The 25,943-nt window shown below is 41.8% G+C and overlaps 1 protein-coding gene across 1 annotated transcript in view; it reads left to right on the forward strand.

Annotated features, from left to right (window-relative positions):
* Positions 1–25,943, forward strand: part of LOC138297105 (uncharacterized) — a 648,847-nt gene that overhangs the window by 444,608 nt on the left and 178,296 nt on the right. Inside the window, exons 40-42 of the mRNA XM_069236605.1 lie at positions 164–217; positions 3,397–3,564; positions 16,618–16,770. Coding sequence (XP_069092706.1) covers positions 164–217; positions 3,397–3,564; positions 16,618–16,770 — 375 coding nt within the window. The remainder of the gene's footprint in view (positions 1–163; positions 218–3,396; positions 3,565–16,617; positions 16,771–25,943) is intronic.

Raw genomic sequence — 25,943 nt, forward strand, 5'->3', positions numbered from 1 at the left:
ATTAAATAAAAATTACAATAAACTGTACAAGAATTAATGTTGCAGATATCAAATAATTATGCATTTGTACAGCTGCCAAACATAGTTATGTGCTGTTTTTGCAATAAATATAAACTGATAATTTTTCAACTGCAATTTTCTGATAATGCACTTTTGATTGTAGGAACTGCAAGCAATTGAAAGTGGGCAGCAGCAGGTTGATTCGAGCACTATTCAGGTGGGTTTTTCAAAATTATCTTTGTTTATTAACCTTCCGTGCTTTAGTTGTGCTGGCATTTACTGCTGCTACACCACCGACGCGAAGCGGTTGATGCCACATACAACTCCTCACAATATCTTTTCAAATTTTGATAGCACAAAATATTTCTAGATAATACACTGCAACCTTACTGCAATATGAGTGATAAAACCATCTAAAACTACTGCATCTATAAATAGCAAAACCACTTGGTAATACTACATGTGAAACTTGACATTCATGGAAATCTCATATCACACTGTTCTGTATTAGTGCATGCAACATTTCTCTGCGTTTTTACTGCATCTGAAAATAACATTGCATCTATTCATAAAGGTAAACTTACCCATGTGTAAATGTACTCTTTCACTTTGTGTAGAGGTACATGTCTCCACCTCCTGAATTCAGGGAATGGGGCCTATTTTACAAGTGTAAAGTTAATAGTAGTATCCTTACACATGTAGGCTGAAATCTCTACCACCATGACGGTATTCTCCCCCTGATAAAGCATTGGGAAAAGTAAAAAAAAAAAAAAAGAAGTTAAAACTGAAAAACAAATTACTACAAATATTTTTATGTTGCATAGTAATTACAATTATTTACATATATTTATTCAGACCAAAATAAAAAAATACTACAGAACTATTAGCTTTCCTTCGAATTAAATATCTAATTAAGTTACATTTATGAAATTAAATAAAACATATTTTTAAAATATTTATTGTAGAACTAAGTAAAGTAAAATGTTTACATTTATTCTGCAATAAAAAGTACTAAAAATTATGGGCCTGGTCTAGAGTTTGGTGGACTGGGTACTTCATCACAAACGTGACATATATCTTCATCCACCTTCTTAAAATTCCCATAGGATTTAATGGGATCGTAATATGGCGGACAGGATAGCCATTACGTTTGTGACAGAGTAACCCATCCACCAAACAACACCTTCCCATAAAAAATAATGGGCGGAAGATCATAAAAACACCCTATGAGAAATAATGTTAAAATAAGTTCATTTATTTAACATTCTTTCACAAATGTGGATATATATGCATATATACACAGATAGATAGATAGATAGATAGATAGATAGATAGATAGATAGATAGATAGATAGATAGATAGATAGATCTCCAAACACAGTTTATTCAGCTGGAATCACTCTCAAATAAACAGTCGGGTAATTTAGTCTTGAAAGAGTGAAGTTTTTTATTTTTCCAAATGGCAACAAGGGTGTTTCCTTCTGTTTAGAAAAATAAAAAGCTTAAAATTTGCAAGACTAGTGGCTGCAACTGTTTGTTTAGGCAGAAACCTTGACGGAGTGATACAATCAGATTAAAATGTGTTTGGATGTAAGGGGATCACGACCCCGTGGCAGTCTGCAGCACTGAGGCAAGAAATACAAGTTTCATGGAACGAGCTGTAATATATATATATATATATATATATATATATATATATGTACCAAAAAGAGTTGTCCTCAAACGAAAGCGCACTCACAATTATGGAATGGTACAAAGTCAGCAACTTACAGAGAATTCTTTGGCATTTTCATTATTTCAGGCCTTATATTTTCAAGCATCTCTGGACACGTGTTTCTGGATTCATCCCTTCATCAGCAGAGAACAAACATTTCCTTCCTTTTTCCTTTGAAAATGGAAGGAAATGTTTGTTTTCTGCTGAGTAACTGTTTCCAGCAGAGAAGGTGTTTAAGGAGATGTCAAGGCTGTTCAGTCAACTTGTGTTTAAACTTACAAAAGGTGAAATCCATGTACACTTACCCTCAGGAGATAGCCCTAGCTCAACCCATCACCAATCCTGGTGATGATAGTGTCTTGTTCACTGGGGAACTCTCAGGACTCTTCAAAGTAACATCATGTCTCGAGCTGGCAGCTGCAGCAAGTTATGTGTATATTCCCTTTGCATAAACATGTTGTGTGCATGCTCCTGAACATTTTGTGGTGCTTGGTCGTGAAACATTACATCAACGGACACCTGAAGCCGCCTACAGGGGATGTCCACACGTGATGCACATAAGCATTGATAATGGCAGTGCTTATCCACATGTGATGTCTTATGTAGGGACAGTCCTCAGTCCATGAGAGGTATGGGTGTGGATATTTTAACCACATGATTCTAAGATGTCCATTACATCTTTGTGAAATGTTTATGGGTGCTTTTGCTAACGGGTTGCATTGCATGATAATCAGCAAAATAATTTCCCTTGACAATGGTAATTTGAGTATAGAGAGGGCATACCCACCAAGCAGTGATGTTCTACCAGGTGATGCGTCTCCATGGTGTACAGTATGCAGTTATTTCTCAAGAGCGTTGGGTCATGATTGGAACCCAGGAAGCTGGCACAGCAATGTGCAGTGGACAGGCCACTGATGATCTGTACATTGTGTGTGTGCCGCATTTTCCATTTGTAGTACACTTGCTCACTGACCTTTTGAGGGATCAGGGGAACTTGTGTGAAATATATGATCTCTGCCACATTTGGGATACCGCATTGAATAACTGTTTACTTTCATGGTACTGACTATATGCAAATCTATGAAAAATACAAGGCTCTTCCCTTAGATTCATCAGCATGACATAGGCCAGTGCTTTTGAAGTTGTGGGCTTGTTAATCGATACATCGTTTAGAGAAAAAGCCACTTGCTAAAAACAAATACAGTGCTCTATTTATTTTAGCAATGGCTTATGGCAGTCTATATATCAATGTTTGGCTATTTCAAATCTCTGTTGGGAGGGAGGATATGATGTATGATGTCCATTTCGAGCTGGTAGGTCGGTAGGACTGAGACTGTGCCATGTTCAAATGAGTAAGGCTTCTCCTGTGATTCCTTGATCATCTTATCCTCAAACTCTAGTGGGCCACTTGGCATATTGGACCAGGATTGTATTCTGGAGAAGGGCAACAACATGCCCCATGAGACCTGCATCCATGTTGGTACCTGAGATTATTTATGTGTGTTTGTCAGGATTGCTTTTGCAGGCTTGTTCGGTTAATGGTGCTCACTTTTATGTATGTTGTGTCCGTCTTGGTGATCAAGTGTTCTTTGTTCGTCATTGTTGTGCTGTTATTCATTGATGGTGTCGACATATGACAATCCCATCTTATCTACTGTGTGGGTTTCCTCTTCTTGGGTTAGACTGCAGAACTTAGCCATGAACTGGTCCTGGAGGTAACAGCTTTGCGCACCAAGCTTTCTGATGTGGAAGAAGGACATATCAGCCTCAAAGAAAGGGTGAAGAAAGAAGTGCAAAACGAATATGAAACGTTAGTGAGAACACTGTTTGGAATTTGCATAAACCTAAAAGTAAGTGTAAATCTGTTAACATTTAAATATGTAGTTAATTTTGATTCATTCTTTGTAGTCCCTTTCAGTTCACCACAAAAAGTGACTATCCATTTTCCAAATAAAAATAGCATTGTCATTGTTGGGAGAAACATATTCACCCCATCTGAAGGTATGAAAAGGGGTAGCGCCATTCCAACAGCACAATAGTGTCATTTTTTTACGCTAATATGGCGTTGGAAGGCCAAAACCGCTGCACCATATTTACAAAGTGACGCAATGCATGCATTTCGCCACTTTGTAACCACATGTGCCACATTATGCCTGCACCAGGAATAATGTATGCAAAGGGGCGGCGTTCCCCAGTTAGGGGGCCCAAAAATGGCGCAAAGAAATCTAAAAGATTTCTTTGCGTCATTTTTTGGGGGGATTTTTAACGCCTGCTCAGAGCAGGCGCTAACAGGAGGCTCCTATTGGTTTCAATGGGCGTCTGGGTGCTTTGCAGGATTAGCGTCAACATTTTTTACTCTAGTCCTGCAAAGCGCCGAACTAGCGTAAAAAATGATGACGCTAGTTCCCTAATTAGCAGCATGGTGCGCCATGTTTTAAATATGGCGCACACAGGGTGGCGTTAGGGGGGCGCTAAGAGGCGCAAGACAAGTGGCTCTGCACTAGGTGCAGCGCCACTTTTCATACATTTTCCCCTTAATGCTCTCATAAACCACTTTAAATACATTGTTACCACAATAGAACGGATTTACCTGTAGCTGGGGCTGTTAATTGTGGAGTTAGCTCATATGAAAGCATGTAGTCTCCTTCGCATTCTGAATCTCACGATAAGCGTCTACTCTTCCAAGGCGGAGAGGTCCATTTGTATTGTATTGTATTAATATACACCCTCAGACCCAAAAGCTATCTACCTATCTGAACTTGTGACAAATCGAAATTCATTCTACCATTGCCTAGCAGGGCACCAAAGCTGGAGTACGTTTTGACTGCAAGATCCTCTTCACTTTGACTACAAATTACTGGCCAAACGTATAGTAAAAAACATAATGTACCACATTCATGATGTACTTGGTGCCACTAACCTTAGTCTTCTATACTCTATGAGTAGTCAATTTATTATCTGTCGTAATTCCCACTTAGCAATGTGTAATTACCACCACCAGCAGTTCACAACCAAAGTTCCAAAAAAGGCATGATTTAAAATTCAAAACAGAGTTTTTTGTTTTTAAGGTTAACTGCCAGTAAATTCTGTGTGTAACAGGTGTGAGACGAATCTAAATTGTGAGGTAGAACTATCTTTGTCTGGTCGCTAAATACCAGGGGACCTATTCACAAAGATATTTAGGAGTATATAAAGAAGTACTTGTTTAGGTACTCATATGCATTTGTGACTTATGCAGCTTTCTGTTGGAAAAAGTGCAAAAAGTACACAGTTCTTTGTATTTGTACTCAATCAAAAATTTATAGAGTGCGGCAAATCACTCGTGAGGGTCTCAAGGCTCTGCTGCTGCGTGGGGGTATCATCATTTCAATATCCAGGTGTTTAGTTCCCTTATAAATCGCTGGAGTGACGGTGCGGTCCTGTGGTACAGGTGGAAGGTTGTTCCAAAAGCCTTGGTTGCCAGGTGTGAGAAGAAGCATCCGCCGCTGTTGGCTCAACGAATCCATAGGGTGTCTGCGAGGGAGAGGGAAGATGATCGAAGGTGTCTGATTGGTTGGTGGAAGGTCTAATTGTTTAGCAGTATTCCCTGCATATTCCCATTTTATTCCTATTTTAGATGTTTTGCGACCAATTCAGAAGGCATGTAAGAAGACGTAGAAAAGTACTATAACAGTATTCTTACTCTCTGCACTTTCGTCTCATCTTCTTTTTATTCTAAAGATCGCTAAGTATGGTAATCAGTTGTGAAGGGGCTTCAGAAATCCTGCACATCATTATTGATATGTAGATTGCTCAATTGTGTCAAAGTTGAGGAAAAGTTCTTCAGCACACTGGGGCACTAGCAACTTCACAGAACAAGAATCAAATGTCACTAGTGTCATAACACTGCATTGTGGTCATTCTTCTTCTAAAGCCAGCTTGTATTACTGGCAGAATTGCTCAGCTATCAATCCAATTACAAGATGACCACACAACAACCAAACAAGACTCTGTTAGGTTATTGTGTGGTCATCCAGCATACAGTGAAGTGGAAACTTCACTGAGCAAGATGCAAAAGTCACCCATGCTAGAACACTGTGCATTGTGGACAGTCTACCTTTAAAGCCTTTTTGTGTTACTGACAGTATCGGTCAGCTATAGCTTTAAAAAGTTGGCATTTTCGTATGTTAGCCATTTGGTGCCTACTACCTGTCTCCAATACACAAATGGGGTGGAGGCAACATTTGGGCCTGTGCATTCCCTCTAGACAGTAACACACAAAGGCAGCTTAGGTGTGACTGATGGGCTATCCACAGCCAGATGGGTGAATCTGGGCAGGATGGGAGGGAGGGGCTGACATACCTGAATAGGCAGTGTCCTGTCCCCACACAAAGGGCCACCTACCCCCCTGTAGTGAGTCTGAAGCCAGGGCAGGAAGGGAGGACCTCTGTACACTTCAAAGACCTTTCTTTGAAGTCTTCTCCACCTCAAAGGCACAACTGGGTATAAGATTTGGACCTCTGACACCACTAGCTCTGTACATTTCTGGACCTGTGGATACTCTGCCAGGAAGAATGACCGCTGTGCTGCTACAAGGACTGCTACCCTGCAGGACTGTTACTCTACAAGGAACTGCTGACCTGATGTGCTGGCCTGCTGCCTTCTTGTCAGGGGAAGCAGAACTGGACCTGCACTTCACCTTGAACCCAGGACCCCAGAGTGAATACAAGGGTTAGTCTGCTGGCCTCATGATCTGAGCCTCAGGGACTTAACAGGCTCGCCACAACTCCTCGACCTGTCTTCAATGAGCTCCTGACACCGCAAGAGGCGCCTCTCAGGTCCTGGGCCCTTGGAAGTGTTTTTAATGCTCCTGAAAGCAACCTTTTGGGGACACAAACAAGCCAGTTTGCTTTAGAATCTCGCTGCTCACCCGAAGAATCAGTGCGAGCCACTGTAAGTTCATCTCTTCACACAGCAAGCATCGCCACTCACAACCACGAGGCTCCAGCCTGCCCATTCATGATGCCCAGCTGACTCTTCGTGCCCGCGCACCACCACCAGCAACACCCTCTTTGCTCCTAGTGAACCTCCTTCTCACGAATGGGACTCGGCCTGATTATTGGGAAGGTACAACTTCAGCTGGACTTATCTGGGGCTGTGTTTGACCCGTGCTCCATCGTATTCCGCCTGAACTTTTGGATTTAACCTGGTCTAGTGTGACCAGATGTCCCCAGTTGCCGCTTTATGCTTTTAAGCACTATATGGCATTTTAATCTTTACAAATTGAAAACTCAAGTTCTGCTTATTGGATTATTATTGTTTTGGTATTGTTTTGTTCATTAAATTAAGCTTTATTTTCTGAACCAGGTGTGCTGTTGCCTCTGTTTTACTGTTTGAAGTGTTGCACAAATAATATACACATTGCCTCTTAAGTTAAGCCTGCCTGCTCTGTGCCCAGCTACCAGAGGGTGAGCACAGGTTAACCGAGCGTGTGTTTGTGACTTACCCTGACTAGGATTGTGGATCCTGGTTGGACGGGGACATACCTCTGCCAACCACAAACCCAGTTTCTAGCAGTTCATATGTTGCTGTCTGCACTTTAAAATACCCAGTATTCAGATTGTGGTATTTGATTTTGGGGTCTTCAAGAACAGTTTGAAAGACGAGCATTGATATCCCTGGCCAGAGTGTTTTATTAAATTTCACTTTCAAAAATAGGGGCATTGCTTTTAAAAGATGTGATATATCATAAAGTATGCTTAACTACAATGTACGTCTTTTAGTTTAGAAATGAAATGGCCAAGGCTTTTGAGACAAAACAAACCCCATTCCTTACTTCTCAGGGATTTTAACCTCCACCTTCATACCACTCATACTCCACCATCCTTTTTGTATTTTATCACCTTGCTGTTTAGCTTAAATTGATGCATCAGACACCTCTGGATTACAGCATCACCTTACGCATTAATTTTCTGACACTGCCACCTCTGTTACCTTCACTACTTTTCCTGGAGAAAGTCAAGTGCAGATTCAAGTCAACTCATTTACTGACAGATCTTGAAACTACTCCTTGTCTCCATTCTACTTCTGTTAATAATCTCAACTAGGCCAAACGGAAATACAAAGAACATCTCATCAGCTCCCTCTCTACACATCCTACACATCCTTCCTGACTATTTTAACTTCTAGACTAGCTTCTCTCTGCCTGATTCTCCTGATCTAGTATGACTTTAAACTCTAACTGCTTCTGACTTTGCTTCTTTCTATTGTTCCGCAAAGCCTGATTCTCCCTTCAGTCCTGTCTCTGATGCCCATTCCTCACATCTTTCTTGCCTACTACTGAGTTCAGTGTCACATTCTATCTTCTTAAAGCTAATTACTGACTCCTCTGCTCCCTTGTTTCGTCTTTATCTTTATTTTATTTTCTTCTTCAAGCATTACTTTACTGTTCTAGGTCCTTCAAGGATGCTACCACCCTTCTTATTCTCAAAAGGAATTCTCTTTACTCTGCCTCTTTTCTAATTTATGTCTGATTTTTCTATTAAGTCGGCATTAAACATCTCACACACTAGCTTAATTATAATTCTCTTTTTTCCTATCTTTAATCCAGCCTCAATGCATCAAACTTTACCAAAACAGCCCTTCTTTTTTGTGATCAACTGCTCAACTTCTACCAATCTTGCTAAGCAATTTTTTTCTCTTCATTTTTTTGAGTTGGTGGGTCACCTGATAAATGTTTTTACTCCCTATACTTTTGGTATTTCTAGATCAACACTATGCTGGTGTTTGCATTTTTTCCTGGGTGTTCTTATTCTGGAACTTGGCATCACCAACAATCTAATTGTTAATCTCTTCTCTTAGTGATACTGTAGCGTTCTGTCTTTTGGCCTCTTCCTTTAACTATGTACAGTACTTCTTTTCCCATTGCATGGTCCTGAGATGTGTCACTATTTAAATGAAAGAATATTCCAAATAGAGAAATGTCTCCGTTCCAACTCACAACTCGTCCATCAATGACACCATTTCTTGCACTCTTTCTTCTGTCCAGCCCTGGCTGTCATCCCCTTCTCTATGAATCAATCCTATCAAAACAGGAGCTATTTTGTTCCTTTCACTTTCACTTTTCCTTTAACGTATCTCAACCATCATCCGCCTCCTTCCCCCACATCCCTCTTATGTCTTTATCTGCCTGTAACCTTGAAGTATATTTCAATCACTCTGTCTGTAACAGCGCTATTGAAAAGAAGTACTGGGACCTTAGCTGGCAGCTCTAGAAGGAGCTATATATCACAATTGAAAGAAATCAACAATTCCTCTTGGGGACCAGGGCTGTGGTTGAAAAGGTAAACTGGCAAAAGTCTCTTAGAGGCATCTTTACCTGGAGCTGAAGTCTTGTTTACCTCTATCCTGGAAAAAAGCAAACAATGTACTGAGCTGCATCTCACCAAAAGTAGAAATAGAGAAAGAAAGTCTCAAGAAGATGGGGTGTTGTTCCACTCACACAAGACGAACCTGGCATCATGGGAAGCAAAGATGACTCACTTAAAATTGGGAGGCACAGACCTAAGCACTCGTATCACCGATTCAGCAAGGTAGTTGTATGAAAACCTGAAAGAATCTTCAAAATTAATAAGCAGGTCTCTCAAAACAGAACACTCAGACAAACTCCACTAATCACAGTTCAAATGCCTGACATTGGAAGTCAGTTCAGCCATATTCTCAAACCCACAGTCAGAACTTAAAATCCTATCTACCTGTTTTGGTTTCTATGCATGAACCCATGACTTATAAAAATGCCACAAATGCCAATAATGAGCTTGAACTTGGTAAGGTCCTATTGACACAATCCTTCCTTCCCAGGAACCAATGCTTGACGAGGTCAATCAATCTTTAGACCCATCATAAGGGTGTGGAGAAAAAGTCATTAGATTTCGCAGTATGACCTGTGTGGCCACACAAGGAAAACGCTAGTCTGAAGTAAAGTTAAGGTATTTTATTACAAGCTAAAATTCAAATTCATATAGACATTTTTCAAGACAAAGCTATAAAGATACAAAATCACCAAGGTTTGACCTAGTCGATGAAAGAGGTTCAAACGAACATTAAAAGATCTAAATTCTTCAACATACAGAACATCAGACGGATCACCTGATGTACAGAAAACAAGTGCTACTCCGTTTTGTACAGGCAATAAGACAATTTAAAAGTCATCTAAATTTAACTAATTCAGACAAAGGAATAATCTACAGATTAACCAATCAGGGATTAATGTGCTGGGCTGAACACGTGAGCAAAAAGGCAAAAAGTACAAAAAGGGCAAAAAGAATTTTGAAAAAGGAAATCTGGAGTAACAGTTTACTAACTAAGGTGGGCAAAAAGTAGGTAAGAAGGAAGGCATCAGCATTTCAGAAGCTCAGTCAAGAGTCTTCTCTGGGTCAGCAGGAAATCTCTACCTCAGCAAAGCATTTCAAACGGGCAGGAGTTAGAAAGGACAGTACCTCTAAGAGTCCAAAGGGATTCAGCAAGCAGTGAAGAGCGGGAAAAATCCGAATCAAAGTCCAGTTGGGGAACGGTATATTAAAGTTCATAGGGCAAGATTATTTGTCAATCCATCACTCCACTGACGTAGAAGATGGAACATCCACAAAAAATTGATTAGGTGACATACACTGCATCATGGCCATAAATTCCCATTTCTAACAGATACTTTTCTGTGTGTTGCCAGTCCACATTTCTGAATGTTACAGATTGAAGGCCAAATTCACAAACTGTCTATGTGTAACACAATAAAGTATCTTTTACTAAGCTAGCTTTCTCATGAGAATGAAATCTGAAAGAAAGGTTCACGTTAACAAGAATGTCTTAACATTTTCACACAGTCACGAAGCAGGGCCTTGCAGGCCGCACTTAGGCTAATGCAGCGAATTTAAACATCACATTCATTTATGCACTTAATAAACAATTAACATTGTAAACCATCACTCAATATTAATAAACTACTAAACTTCTTCATGTTATAATGCATTTTAAACTAAAATGATTCTATTAACTCTTTGGTATAGCTGTAACATATTACCACATTCTTCACATTTGGACACCATCCTAAAAAGACTTCTCATTTAAAATGTATTATTGTTTTAATGCACACTATTAGTTTTCATCATAAATTATAACACAATGATGAATACATTCCATTCTTTAAACATGAAAATGCCGTTATACCACATGGGTTTCAATTGCTAACATAGAGTGAATGCACGTTAATATGGCTTTTCAGTGCACCACTTTACAACTAAACTACGAATGCTATGATTTACCTAAGGCATAAACTGTGCCGCATAGATGATCATTGTGACATGAGGGACAGTACTAAAATTTCTGTTCAATCACCCCTGAGATTAGCGACTCCCTCCTTATAAGTTAACCATCAATCTCCAACTGCCACTCCTCAACTGTCGTTCAGGAATGTTATAGAAAAAAGAAAATGCCTTTAATGGGATGATTTGAAGATGAGCCCACCTCCAACCCATTATTGATTGCTCGGAATATAGATATACTATCTTCAGAATGGTTTAAGTCACAAACCCATGTGAAACACAGGAAAGAATGAACTAGGATCTATTCAAATAGGTGCCCTAAGGGGAGTGTATTTTCTAGCAAGGAACCAAAGAAATGATTGCATAGTTTTCAGCGGCCAGGACAGAAGCCTTCCGAGTGCAAACCTAATGAGAAACTTGTTTTAAAATACCACAACCAGAGTATAGGACTTGTTCAGATTTTGACATATAGAGTTTATTGCCAAAAATGTGACCGAGAACCCTGCCCACCAAACTTCCAATTCATTCATCCTGTTTTGAGTCACGAAAACCATCAGAGGAGGCGTGATGGTGGCAGCTCTGAAAGCACAAAGATTTCCTGCCTTTCGGAGATGTATGTGTCGGTCAGTTTTCCTCAAGGGAAGGAGAGTAAATTCCTCCACGCTCCTGGTGAACCAACAGATCGGCTGTCAAAATCTCAAGGAGCCCTTTAGTTGTTTAAGTTGCTTCATCTGGTCCATACATCCAGACCTGTCCCTACCTCAGGAGTTTAAACAGCAAAGACAGGGAAGGGCTACTGATGGTTGATTGATTTCCCAACTCACCCCTCCCAAGAGCCCCAACCCCCTTGTTCGATGAAAATATATTTAGACTTATTCTCTGGTGTGATCTTTGATTTTTCACTTTACCATGCATGTTCGTTTATACACAAAATACCAGCAGACCTAAGCTTACTAGATGGAATATTTTGATTAATGACTAAAAATAGCAACACCCTTGGGATACTGAAATAACCACTCGTGCAAAGCTTCACTGCTTACAAAGCTATTGCTTAATCATAGTTTCATTGATTTATTATCTATAATATATATCATATAAAAAGTCACTACAACTGCCCTTTAAACTCAAGCATCCTAAATTACCCTCATCTATCACTTTCTTCACAGAACAGCATGTCATGTTTGTATATCACTGGACTTTGGGCTGTTTAGATTTCGCAAAATGTTATAGTTGTCTGGATGTGCAGTAACTTCAGTTGCCTGGCAGCTCACAAAGTCTTAGTTGGATGAACTGGTGAGCACAGAGTCTCAATTGCATGGGAAAGAGGACAGAAAATATATCATCTCCTAAAATTTAAACATTTTATTGCTTACTCCACCATAAGAAATGCTACAGATAGTCCCGATCTGCAAAAATACTACTTAAGCTATTCAGAAAGGTTTTCAAATTTCTTGGGGAAAATGAAAAAAAAAACATTTTTCTGTTTGATGGAGCAGTGCCTCCAATAATAATATAAAATGTACATTGAACTGCACTCAATTTTCAACATCCTTGAACACTTAAAACTAGGTTAATTTAAAATGGTTTGCTCCCTATGGAACATATCTCAGTTCAGCTTTGCAATTCCTAATGTCAGTGTTTCTGTTTCCCTCTTCTTCTCCCCACTCATATATTATTAGCCTTTATACATTGGATACCACAGTATCTGTTCATTCAGACACCTTTCCATCGCTCCCTCCTTTACTTGTTTGTACCAAACCTTACAAAGGTGATTGCTGTAGGCAGTGCTTCATTTGTAAATAAAAACGTGCCAGTGCCCAGAGCTCTCCTCTGAAACACGCAGCTGCTGCAATTTAATGTGAGGCACAGAATACTGAGGCAGCGTAATCCTGAAGCCATCTTGGGCCTCTTTAATCCATTAACAGCCACTCCATGCCCCTTCAGCTCACTCTTGCAGCTTTCTGCTTTCTCCCTTTGTGATACGTTTTCCTCTTCCTCCGTGTTTCCCATATGTATCTTTTGCTCACAGTAAGCGCTTGAAGCAGAAAATAAGTGCCGGCCCTCGAAAATCATTTCTGGTGCCCCACAATGGAAACCACGGGCTCAAATTAAGCACTGGCTGTAGGGGTTAAGGGTGACTTGGTGACTGAGTGACGTGCAACATCCATGCGAAGCCTGTACCTCAGTCGCTCCTGCAGTGTTTCTAGTCTTTGTTAAAAGATAGCAATGCAGCTATGTCCCTCATACCCCCAGCTATTATCCCTTTCTTTCTAATGAATCTACACACTTATGCTTTGCCTCGAAATGTGAACAGAAATTCTGTAAAATGTCCAAAACCTTCAGGGAACTAATAAGTCTTTGTTTTAGGTTCCTACATCACCACCACAGATTTGAAATATCCCTTCTAAAGACATCTGCACCATGAAGATCATTAAAATTGTTGCTTTGCTGAAGGTGAATAATTGGCCTTAGTAATGTTCTGCGTTTACCAGGAGGTACAAGTATGCAAACAAATTTCTGGCATATGAGTAGCCAGTCGAATTTGTAGATACGGAGGCCCGTATTTATACTTTTTTAGCGCCGCATGCAAGTCTTTTTTTGACGCAAAAGCGGCGCAAACAGACAAAATATGTATGTATGTATGTATGTATGTATGTATTGAGTATTTATAAAGCGCATTCCGGCCCAAGGGCATCGAAGCGCTAACTGGGTGAGGCGAGTCGTCTTAACAAGGGGACTACCAGACTTATTGCGGAAAAAGCCAAGTCTTGACCAGTCTCCTGAATATTAGATAGTTATGTTCTTGCCTCATGTCCAATGGTAAAGAGTTGCAGATTTTAGCAGCCGCGATTGTAAATGCTCTATCTCCCCACTTCACTTTCTTGGTGCGGGATGTTTGAATTCGATAGGCAAAGGCTGATCGCAACAGCCGATTAGGCCTGTACCATTGCAGCTTGGTGGTTAAAGCCTTAGGCCCAATCCCATGGACAGCCTTGTGGGTGATGCAGAGAGCCTTAAAAGAGAGCCGCTGGATTACCGGAAGCCAGTGTAGATCTCTAAGGCACCTCTTAGTAGAGGCCCCGCGAGGCAATTTTAATAAAAGCCTAGCAGCAGTGTTCTGCATCAACTGTAGCTTGTTCAGTGATTCTTTATCCAGGTTGAGCAAAAGCGCATTCCCATAGTCCAATCTGGAAATGACTAAAGCCAGAATGGCAGTAGTTCTGCAAGGTTGTGGAATGAAAGGAAATATTTTTTTTAATTTCTTCATAGTCCACATACAGGTCTTGATTATCTGGTTGACCTGAGGTTTGAATGACAATTGATCGTCAAACAATAATCCTAGGTTTCTTGAGGTAGACCGTGGTACAAGAAGAGTTCCACATTCTTCAGGCCACCAGCTAGAAGACGAATGTTCCCTTCCAATTCCAAAACATAGAATCTCAGTTTTTTCACAATTGAGGTTCAACCAGTTGGTCTTCATCCAATTATTCACTGCTGTCATACAGGTGTTGAAGCGGATGGCCACTTCCTCCAAATCTTTATTAATAGGGATAATAATCTGAGTGTTGTCTGCATACGAAGTAGGAATAAAGCCGAAAGAGCGAACCAACTCTGCCAGCGGTGCCACGTACACGTTAAACAGCGTGGGGCTGAGAGAAGAGCCCTGAGGGACCCCACACGGCAAGAGGTAGGCAGGGGATCTAAAGTCGCCACTGCTCACTGTGGCCCATCTGTCTGATAGAAAAGATTCAATCAGCTTAAGAGCCTGGTCTCTAATGCCTACCTGATGAAGACGGTCTAGCAGGATGTGATGGGCAATGGTGTCAAATGCTGCCGACAGGTCCAATAGCACCAGAAAGACCCCCTGCCCCTCATCCACCAATCTGCGTATGGTGTCCGATGATGCAATGAGAGCTGATTCCGTGCTGTGGGATTTCCGAAAACCATGTTGCGAGCTGTCTAAGCCCTTTGAGGCAGACAGGAAATCAACCAATTCTTTATTAAGATGTTTTTCCAGGATTTTGGCCGCATAGGGGAGAAGGGCTATTGGGCGTAGATTCGTCAGGTCATCGGGTTTGCCAGCCGCCTTCTTTTTTAACGGAATAATAGTAGTTTCTTTCCATGCCCTAGGATACAGGCCCGTTTTGAGAACTTCCTGAATAATAGGGGCCAGCATAGATGCCGCTAGCTCTGGTACTAATTGGAGGATGGCCGGGGGGCAGGGATCCATAGGGGAACCTGATTTACATTCCAAGAGTAGCTTACACATAACCTCTTGAGATGGCATCTTAAACCTTGAGAGTAAAAGTGGCTTGTCTGGCAACCCGTTTAGTGTCACCACAGGGGGCAGGTGTGTAGCTAACCAGGGGGGGAATTGGCTTGTTCCTTGTCCAACCTAAAGCTAGAGTAGATATCGAGAACTTTACTATGCAATTGTATTTTGTAAGTTTGCGCCGCTTTTGCTAAAAAAGTGAATTCCTAGCTTCCAGATTCGAGACATGAAACAGCTTGTTGGGGTGTGCTGTTTAAACCTGCTTTTTCTTGTCTCAGAAATACCGCTCTTTTTTTAATTTGAAAGTATTAGCATGGTATTTTGTTGGGGCGGCTTCCATCCCTTTGCCTTCCTTAAAACACAGCATTTACCCTTCCTTCCTTCTTAGATAATCTGGCTTATGCTGTCTCCATTTAGTCAGATTTCTCTAAAGCTATTATCTTGCCCAGCAAAGGCCGTATGAGAAAAGTTGTTTCTATAATAAGTAAGAACATTGGAAATCCCGCATGATACCAAGCTGATGGGCTCTCTGCGCCTCATTCAGACTACTCTGTGCTCAATGACTGACACATGTCCTGCTGCAGCAGCCTAGAAGGGCTAGAAGACTGCGGCCCTTCTGCAGGTCCAATGTAGATCCCAGTTGTTGTGTCTTTCATGCTTGGCCTGGGGCCTGCATTCTTTGTATTATCCATGACCTTATTATCTCACTCCTTGGACAACAGCAGCCCCAACCCAGGCTTTAACCACCCACCCTTTCATGAGCATTGTGGGTCCTCAAATATAAACTATATATTATTTCTTTAACTCGAGATAAGGGTGTGAGGCAATGAGGTAAAGTCATATTGTTAAGTATAGCCATGCACTCGACTTTTTTTTTTTATCGTGGATCATAATTTCAGGATGCGGTCATGTTCTATTTGGTTCATATGAGTTCAGTGCCTCTGTACTCCTTTGAAGAGGTTCTTCACTTCTAATGGTAACCTGTCTTGAAATATTATTTGTTTGGCTTCCAAGTCATGTAAATTGTCTGGTTCTGGGATTACAGTGACCTATAATTGAGCTTTTGTAGAACAATTATATCAGGTATATATCTAACTTGCTGCTGTCTCTCGGATCCCTATTACATCCCTAGGTGAGAATATACAGACACATGGTTTTGCTTGTTACTAATCTGTTTAATTGGCTTCAAAATGTAAAATTAAGGATGCTGTGAAAGCCAGAATTGCTTTTAAGGTATTCAACATGTTCGTGAGCCTATCCTCTAGACGGTGCATTAAACATCTAGTTCCCATTTATTAAGCATTTATTGGTATTTTTCTTTTTTTTTTTTTCAGTCACGGTTGGATGAATACCACATCAACATGCACAAGCAAGTGTGTGAGCTCATCAGCGATGTGCGGAAAGAGTGTTTGGACAACATAATTGACTTAAAAATGAAATTTGGTGCTACTAAAGATGACAACACATTGAAAGAAAATTTGGCAACCGTAAGTTATTTACCACTTTCACTAATGCCTAGTGGGTGTCCCTTGAAACATGAGATCAAGATAACAAGTACTTCCGCCTCTAACAAGCATAAAAGGAGCACATAAGCAATGAATGATTGTATACACTCTCACTAAACGTGTATTGAAACCTCACATTACAGTGGACTTTCTCTCCAATAACTCATCAGAACTGTCCTAAAAATACCAGAATTCATTTCAGTATAAATGAAAACTGTAGTTCAAGAGCACAGCTGAAGAAGTAATGGCATGTGGACCTTGATCCTGGAAAGGAAAAGCATGTCTAGGATGAGATATTAGCTGGGAAAGGGTAATAACACATATAAACATTGTTACAAGAATTTAACAAAAAACTAAATAATTAAAAATTAGAAGAAGCTGTAAATGAAGGGCAAAAAGCAAATGTTATGAAAAAAAATGTAAATAGATAGAGTAGAAATGACCAACAATGGTGGAAGAAAACGGGAGATGAAATTAAGGGGAGAGGCCAATGGCTCCTGATAGGGAATTGAAAAGTTAAATAAATACTTCTAAACATTCTAGGAAGGAGGGGAGGAGGATGAACAGTAAATGAGGAGGCGCCAAGTTATGACACCAAGGATGAAGAGGGTTTTGGTTTGATAGCCATCTGATTATGCACAATAATCAAAAATGTTACAATTGGAAAGTACTTTTTCTAGAGGTTCCCACTTAAAGAATATTTTCTTGTATCTTTCTTGTTTAAAAAGTACTCCTCAGACCCGTACTTTGACTGTGACGGATTGATTTGAATGAAGTTTCCTCAAGGTAGTCAGATGTTCGAAGCATCAGTTCATCGGAATGAATCATCTGATTAGTGGAGGAACAATTATTTTTTCCTTCCCATTTCTGATATGTTATGTGGGAATAAGCAGGATGTTGTTTCCAGCTGTGCAGAGGGGTTCAAGAGTGTTGTTGTACTAGATACTAAAATGTGGTGAAAGTCAGAGGGATGGCTCATGGGACGGGTCGTCCTGAGTAGGTTGCCCCCGGTCAATAAAACAGTGTTAAAGGTGTAGTCGGACGTGCTCAGGGCTGTGGGATGGGACTACAACCTCACGCTCGAGACCCTGCTGTGGCTGGTGTCGCAGCTCCCCCTGGTGGTAGCACTGAGAGGGGTTCTCTGTTTGAGGCACTATAGGAATATCAACACTGGATGATGTTCTACAAACAGGGCTCCTGAAATGCTTTGCTGACCTACAAACGGAGTACGAACTCCATCGTTCCCAGTTCTTCCATTATCTACAGCAGTGACATGCCCTACAACCATACCTGTCCCCCAATAGGGATGACTAATATTGAAGAGCTTAAATTATCGGACCTATACCTCATGCTCACACGTAATGCGCCAGACTGCATGGTTGGGGTGCGAGAGGCATGAGAGGCGGACTTCGGGCCACTAGAGGATGAAGATCGGTTGGAGGCATTGGAGACCCTGTGCGAGAAGGCAGCAGACTCACATTTGTGATTGCCACAGTTTAAAGTGCTGCATAGAATTTACTATATGCATGCACCACTCCAAAAATTGAGCATGACTCCCTTGGGCCACTGCCTGCGATGTGATCACCCAGAAGGGGACCTGCTGCACACCTTCTGGCAATGTCAAAGCCTAACTACTTACTAGTCCCACATTCTGGATACACTGGAGATGTGTTAGGTTGGCTGGTCCCCAAGGATCCCAAACTGATATTACTACACATCACGGAGGACATTCAGGGCACTAGATATCACAAAGCACTACTGTGGTTCAGGTTAGCGATAGCCAAAAGAGGCATTGCCCGGACGTGGAAGTCCACATAAACCCCTCTCTCCACTAAATGGGCTAATTGCATAGACCACTGCATGGCCCTGGAGGACCAGTATTCCAAGCATGGGGCTGCCCGAAAAAAGACAAGTAGATATGGCAGAACTGGGCTGATTTCAGAGGCATTACCCTGAAGCCCTGCCCGGCCACGCCGTGGACTCTGCAGAGACTTCCACACACATGCCGGGGGATAAGGGAATGGAGGGTTTATTGATAAATCATATGGGTCTCTGGTTAGAAGGAGAGGAGGGGGAGCTAGCAATCTAAGCTTTAAACCAAATGATGTGAAGCAAGACCACTGCGGCGGTGTTGGATGTATCACTGTACAATGTTTGAACGTGTATTTCATGTGGGCTGTATGGCTGGTTTAAAAAAAATACAAAGTTTTACAAATAAACATGTGGTGAAAGTAGCTATGATTTTTGCCGTTTTTAGCTGGCCCTGAATATCTTTCCAAGCTGTCATGCCCAGCTGTATCTGAGTTACAATGATGCATTGGAGTCGAGCTTTTTGAATAATGGTAGCCAGGTCGCTATTTATGGTGGGCTTGACCAGTTTATTCCATTTATTAACATCTCAGTTGTGTGAAAAGGAGCAGTGTAATTAAAAATGCTTAGACAAATTTGTTTTATCAAATGATATAGTAAGAATGTTTTTCCATGGGAAATCTCCTAAAGTGGGGAATGATTTGTTCTTCTTCTAGTCTGTTTTACAAGTTAGTCAGAATAGTTATTATGATACATATCGCCATTACATCAATATGCCTGGTAGGTCAATATGAGTGTGGGTCTTCCATGCTGGGGTTTTTGTATACAAGGCTAACACTCTTGAATCATCTGTCAGGACATTTGACTCTTTCTTTGCAAAGTTTGAGCTTTTGAAAGACTAAGCAACCTCAGTTGAAAGCTATTTACAAGTACACTGGTAGAACAATGTTGGCATGGTGCTTTATCATTTCTCAGTGACTCTGTTGGTTTTAAAATGTGCTTTTGTTAGACTCAACCTACTATTTTTTATATTATATAGTTATGTCCTGGATGTGATACTAACCTGGGATGCAAAATGTTGGTGCTTTTCTATGTGGCACACAAGCATTGATCCAACTAGTTTTCCGGGGAAATAAAACAATCCAGGAATCTTATGAAATCATTTTCCAGAACTGTTTCTGGTCTTGTAACAGTACACCGCTAGGACACATCAGAGATGCCAACTCTGAATATTACCTACACCATATGATCAGTGTAGCAAAGTGTGGGGAGACGCTGTGTCGAGGTACTACAAGGAGGGAGACCTGAAACAATAGGTGGTTGAGAAGTCAGTCATGGTTTCATTTTTCTGGTTCTTGCTACTGTAGTGCTATGTCCCTTTATATGACCTTACCTGAAAAAATTGTTGTCTACGTAAACCAAAATTATGATCAGATTGCTGTTCCTCAAGATCCCAAGCAATTCTACTGTTGCTATAGGCATGACAGCACTACAAATAATAACAGATATTTTCAAGAATATTGATTAGCACAACTTTCACAAGTGAAGTGAAACCAGGGACCCTTCAACACTCACACATTAAATATTGATTTACTGTAAAAGTGCTCTCATTCCCCTGCAAGCTGTTAAAAGCATTCCACTTTGACAGCTCTAAAGAAGATACTTCACTGTACTCAAAGATCCACAATTCTACTATATATTTTTTGTTCTATTCATTTGGGAATTTCTTTATTTCTTAGTAGCCTACAGCATGAGCTGAACAATATGTTACCAAACAGTTGCCTCGTCTATTGCTCTTCTGAACTCCAACAGGTAAGTTCCTTAAATAAATAAGAACAATGACCACAATGCTGTAGGGGCCTTTCAGAAATCTACCAAAAAATCTTGATTTGCTCTCACTTTTAATCCAATAACTCAATTACAGTAGTTTCTAAAAATTGTACTTGCATTACCCTAAGTGTAGGCAGAAATGGCTCTGGAATATTAAGTCATTTTTTTCTGGTCACCTCAAGTCTGCTTCCTTCTCCTCACAGTCAATAGGAGAACCACAATACTTTCCTGTTGACTGCTCTACCAAACTTTTATTGGACCAATGTGAAGTGGCACTGACTTACTTTTGGCCATTAAATGCGGGTCGCTTGTGTCCTGACAACTGGCCTCTCAAAATCTTTGGAGGACATATACTTTTTGATTTTACCTATTCTCAATTCTGCTTTTTGAGTGTTCGTATTCTATTTTGGTGTAGTGTGTAACTCTGCAGCTTCCTAGTGTGCTATATAGGATCAACTCTGCATTTTAGCTCAGTTTTGTTCCATTGAAAACAAAATTCCTGACAATGGAAAATACAGTCAATGATCAGATGCAATCTGCTAGTACAGCAGGCTCGTGTTCTTGGCATGCCAAGACCCTGTTTGTCTTTCTACAAAATGTCAGTGGTTTTCTATTTACTCTACCTTGGTGTATGCAATTATTAATCTTTGATCGAAATTCAATGAATTAATCATCTGAACCATATCCTGGGCTTATTAGGCATTGAGGTTGTCTTCCAGAAGGTTTCAATGATTTCTTGATGTGGCATGGGGTCAATAGTACTTTGATGTAAATTACTTTGTCAGGTCAATAAAAATATATATTTTGTATTCCAATGTGATCTTATCTAAGAGTTTTTATTTCACTATTCATTGGAGGTCCAGTCAAACTTTCTGAAGTAAGAGGATGTCTGCTTCAAGTAAAAACGTCTGCAGGTCATAGTCAGTGAGTTTGGTGCCAAGGTCTGCTGTATTCCTTGGTATTATTTTCTCATCGACCACTACTCCAGACGCAATCATGTTTGTATGTAATTTGTCTTTGACTTAGTTGGAAATATTTAATGCCTGGTTATAGGCATTTCAAAATTCTTGTTTCCTCCTTTTATGAGGGCATTGACGCTATAAATCCTTGCTCATACTGTATAGAGGTGGTTTGCCCATCATTTATTTGCACCAGGGGCAATTTGACTGTTATATTCAATTACATTTTTATCTCCCTTATGGAGCTTATGTTGTACTAAAGAATGTTCATGTAGTTTGTCTCTTACATGGTGTTAGAAATGGGGTTTCTGGTTGGCTAGGGTATGCACCTCAGCCAGGCAGAACCTATCCACTCTAGTCAGGGCAAGGGAGTTACACGTCCAAGATAACCCCTGCTCACCCCCTTGGTAGCTTGGCACGAGCAGTCAGTCTTAACCCGGAGGCAATGTGTAAAGCGTTTGCACAACACACACACGTGACGCAACATCCCCACCACAAAGGAAACACAACACCAGAATATATGAAAATATACTGTAATGTACACAACACAATTATCAGACCAAACATCACATATCAGTACTATCCTGCTACCTTAGCAGTTGTCAGAACGTTACACATTAGTTACTCTGCAAATTAGCAGTAGTCACACATAACACACAGGTTACTCAGTATTCTGCAACATAAGCAGTAGTCAGGAAATACGTTATCACATTAGAACACTTGTCATAAGAATATCATAAAACGCCCATAGTAGGAACATTAGACAACATATGGCAAGTTAGGAAAACATATTAGCAAGCATGTCCATAGAAGGAACATTTGCATATGCACACAAAAACATCATAAAACAGGTAGGCAATATATAATGCAATAAAGTCTCTAATAAGAACCCCTGATATATATTGTCCCTTTGAAATACCTGGTAGATGATAGAGGCACCTCCAGTGCCTAAGAAACGGAAACAAGGGGGCCTGGCGCTCACTGCACAAAACGGGGGCCTCGTGATACTGTAGTGGGAGAGGGGCAGCACGCACCCTCCCCAATCCTTACTGGGTCCCTCCTGGGAACTCGTGATCATTAGGGGCCCCCCCCAGGCCTCAACCAGCCCTCACAAGGGGGGGGGGGGCAAAGTCCTCTCAATACGGGGGAGAAGGGGGGCGTCACGCACCCCCTCCAACTTTGTTGCGGCCCCTCCAGGGGCCCGTGATCCCTGCGGGTCTCCCCCAGGCCTGTCCTGGCCCTCCGATATGGGGGGGGAAGACCTCCACTGTAGGGGCCGGCTCTCGAGGGGGCCCTGAAGGCTCCGGGGTGCGGCGAGCCTCCGATGAGGCTGCTGCCGCCCCGGGGAACAACTGAAGCCTTCCGCGGCTTTGCCAGGTGGGGAGAGGCGTCCTCTCCACTCGTCTCTCCGGCAATTCTCCGGCCCAGGGCAGGGCCTTCCGGTGCCCCGGGGGAGCTCCAACGAGCGGTCCTCGCCCCAGGGGCACCAACAGGAGCACGCTGGCTCCTAAGAACAGAAAGGAGGTTTCCTTCGTGCCCCGGGGGCACCAGCAAGAGCGCTCAACTCGCGCTGGAACAAAACAGCTTCCCCGGGCTGCGGCGGTGATTGCCAGCCTTACAACACACTCTTGGAGAAGCGCTCGGACTCCCATGAAGCCCGGGTCGCGGCGGTGATTTCCTTTTGGCATGAAGGAGAGTATTTTCAGCTTAAAGAAGAAGCGCTTTCCCAAGCACTAATTTTGGCAAGCATTTGAAACACTACTCGTGTTTCAGGGTCAATACAGGGGTCAGGGGCCACAGCACCCTGCCCCTGGGGAGCAGAGTCCCTAGAAAAGGCCCACAGATGGGGGGCCCAACAACAGGCCAGCACAAAGGGGGTGCAGGCTAGTGACAAGTCCTTCTCAGTGACCAGGCAGGTCACAGGTCAGCACAGCAGCAGCAGTCCATGGCGGTTCCTGGTGAGTCCTTCCAGTAGTCTGTGTCCAGTTCCAGGTAAGTTCAAAACGTCTCCCAATTGTGGGGAAAATTCCCCTGTACTTATAGTTAGTTCTTACAGTGTTTTACAATGGTAGGGAGAGGAGGTTCCAGCCAGTTACAACTGGTTCTGGGAGTGCCCCCTCTCTCCTTTCAGCACAGGCTCCAAACATCAGTGGGGGGTTAACGACCCTATTGTGTGAGGCCAGGGCACTGTCTTTACAAATGCAGGTGCGCCCCGCCTCTCCCTTCTCTCAGCCCAGGAAGACTATTCAGTATGCAGATGCACCTCTGTGACACCTCCTCCCTCCCTGTGTACAGGCTGTCTGAAAAGTATGCACAAAGCCCCAACTGTCACTCTGCCCAGACGTGGATTGGAGTCAAGCTGCAAAACACCAGAGTCATAAGTACAGATAAATGCGCACTTTCTAGAAGTGGCATTTCTGTGATAGTAATAAAAAATACACCCACACCAGTAAGCAGTATTTATTATCACCATCACAACCATACCAAACACGCCTACACTACCCCTCATAAATCAGACAATACCCCTTACACATAAGGCAGGGCATTTCTAATGCAATCCTATGAGAAGGCAGCACTCACAGCAGTGAGACACCAAGTTAGGCTGTTTGTCACTACCAGGACAGGCCATGCAATATGGCACATGTCCTGCCTTTCTACATATATGGCACCCTGCCCATAGGGCTAGCTAGGGCATACCATAGAGGTGACTTACATGTAGTAAAAGGGGAGTTCTGGGCCTGGCAAGTAAGTTTAGATGCCAGGTCCCTGTGGCAGGAAATTGTGCACACAGGCCCTGCGTTAGCAGGCCTGAGACAGGTTTTGAAAGTCTACTTCAGTGAGTGGCGCAAGCAGCGCTGCAGGCCCACTAGTAGTATTTAATTTACAGGCCCTAGGTATAGAGATACCACTGTACAAGGGACTTATAGGTAAATTAAATATGCCAATTAGGTATAAGCCAATCATGCCAACTTCAGATGGGAGAGCACCTGCACTTTAGCACTGGTCAGCAGTGATAAAGTGCTCCGAGTCCTAGAACCAACAGCGAGAGGTCAGAAAAACCAGGAGGAAGGAGGCAAAAAGACTGGGGATGACCCTGCGTAAGGCAAAAAGTCCAACACATGGGTAATGGTATTTCTGTCTTCACTGTACCCTTCCAGGATTACACCATTAACATGTCTGAACCAACCTAAGAGAAGGTAATTTACGCTGCTATTAGAAGGAGCCTTCTATTCTATTTTCAGAGTTGTATCAGGGATTTTTCTATCTGTTATCTATCTATTTTTCTGTTTCTATCTCTGGTAAGACCTATGGAGAGTGCATTGGCACTTTGGGTGAAGGTCTTTGGACTGGCTTGAGGCTCTTACACCGGTAGTTGGTGCTAACATATTAGGACAGGTAAGCAGAGCTTTAGCAGAACATCACGTTTAGACATGGTCCTGAGGAGAGAGGCAGCAACACAGCTCCACATTCAGAAAGCGCTGTTGTGCGGTTGATGCACATGTGTCTCATTGTAACTTTAGGACAGGGATCGAGTTTATATCCACAGGTTTGGTGGTGGTAACAAGTAGTGGATGTTCAGTGGTTTATCTTACTGTCACTCAGGTGGGGGTCGGAGTTTCCTGTTCCTACTATGTGAGTGGTCATTTTCCACTACAGAGAAGTGAGGAGGGTCCATTCCGGCTGTGGAAACGTGTGTGTGACAGCTAGGACCTGGTGTCAAGGGCACGTCAAAGGCTCCATTGAGACTATGGAGCGGAAGAGACCTTTTTAAAAACACCAGTCCCATGGTAAACCAACGGTGTCACTTGAGAACACTGGAGCTTCAGTGTTACAGGTCCTTTGAAATATGGGTCGCTCATACGGAGCTACGAAGAAAAACTCCGAGAAACTTTGTGAGCAAAAAATATATGGCCTGTAGAGCCTGTTAGTACTTTCATACTCACACAAGTGCAATGTTTAAAACTGTGTGGTTAGGACCTAGGATTCTTTCAGAATTATACATCAGCATCTTTACTCATCTTAATCCTATCATTAGTTTATTAAGAGTCAGATTATTCATGTTCTAATTTAGTTTAAAGAATCACATGGTGTGCGAAATTCGTTAAAACGATTTGTAATTTTTGTGTAGGCTTCCGTTGTCATTCAGTAACTTTCATCACAATGATGCGGATAAAACGTTTTCCCAAACCCATCACTAGGTCAGATTTTAAAACCCTTTATTTAATCCCACTGACTTCATTCAGTCATATTGTTTTTTCTGCAATTCTTTCATTTGATTATTAGTCGTTGTTATTAAGTATCTTCTAAGCCTCTGCGAAATTACTCCCTGCATATGTTCTCTCGTTTATTGTCTTTTAAAATATTCTGCTACTTCAAAATTTAGCAAGCAGTGGGAAAGCAATATGTCTAGATTTAAAGTGCCAGTACATGCAAACAAAAGCATGTGATGTATGCACAGTTCCATATTTGAGATCCAGACCTATCATCTGCTGATGCAGAGTGAACACGTAGCAAAAAGGGATTGCTTAGATACAGAATGCAAATAGGGGATAAAGA

The sequence above is a fragment of the Pleurodeles waltl genome, chromosome 5 (genome assembly GCF_031143425.1).
Source record: "Pleurodeles waltl isolate 20211129_DDA chromosome 5, aPleWal1.hap1.20221129, whole genome shotgun sequence".
Lineage (NCBI taxonomy): Eukaryota > Metazoa > Chordata > Amphibia > Caudata > Salamandridae > Pleurodeles > Pleurodeles waltl.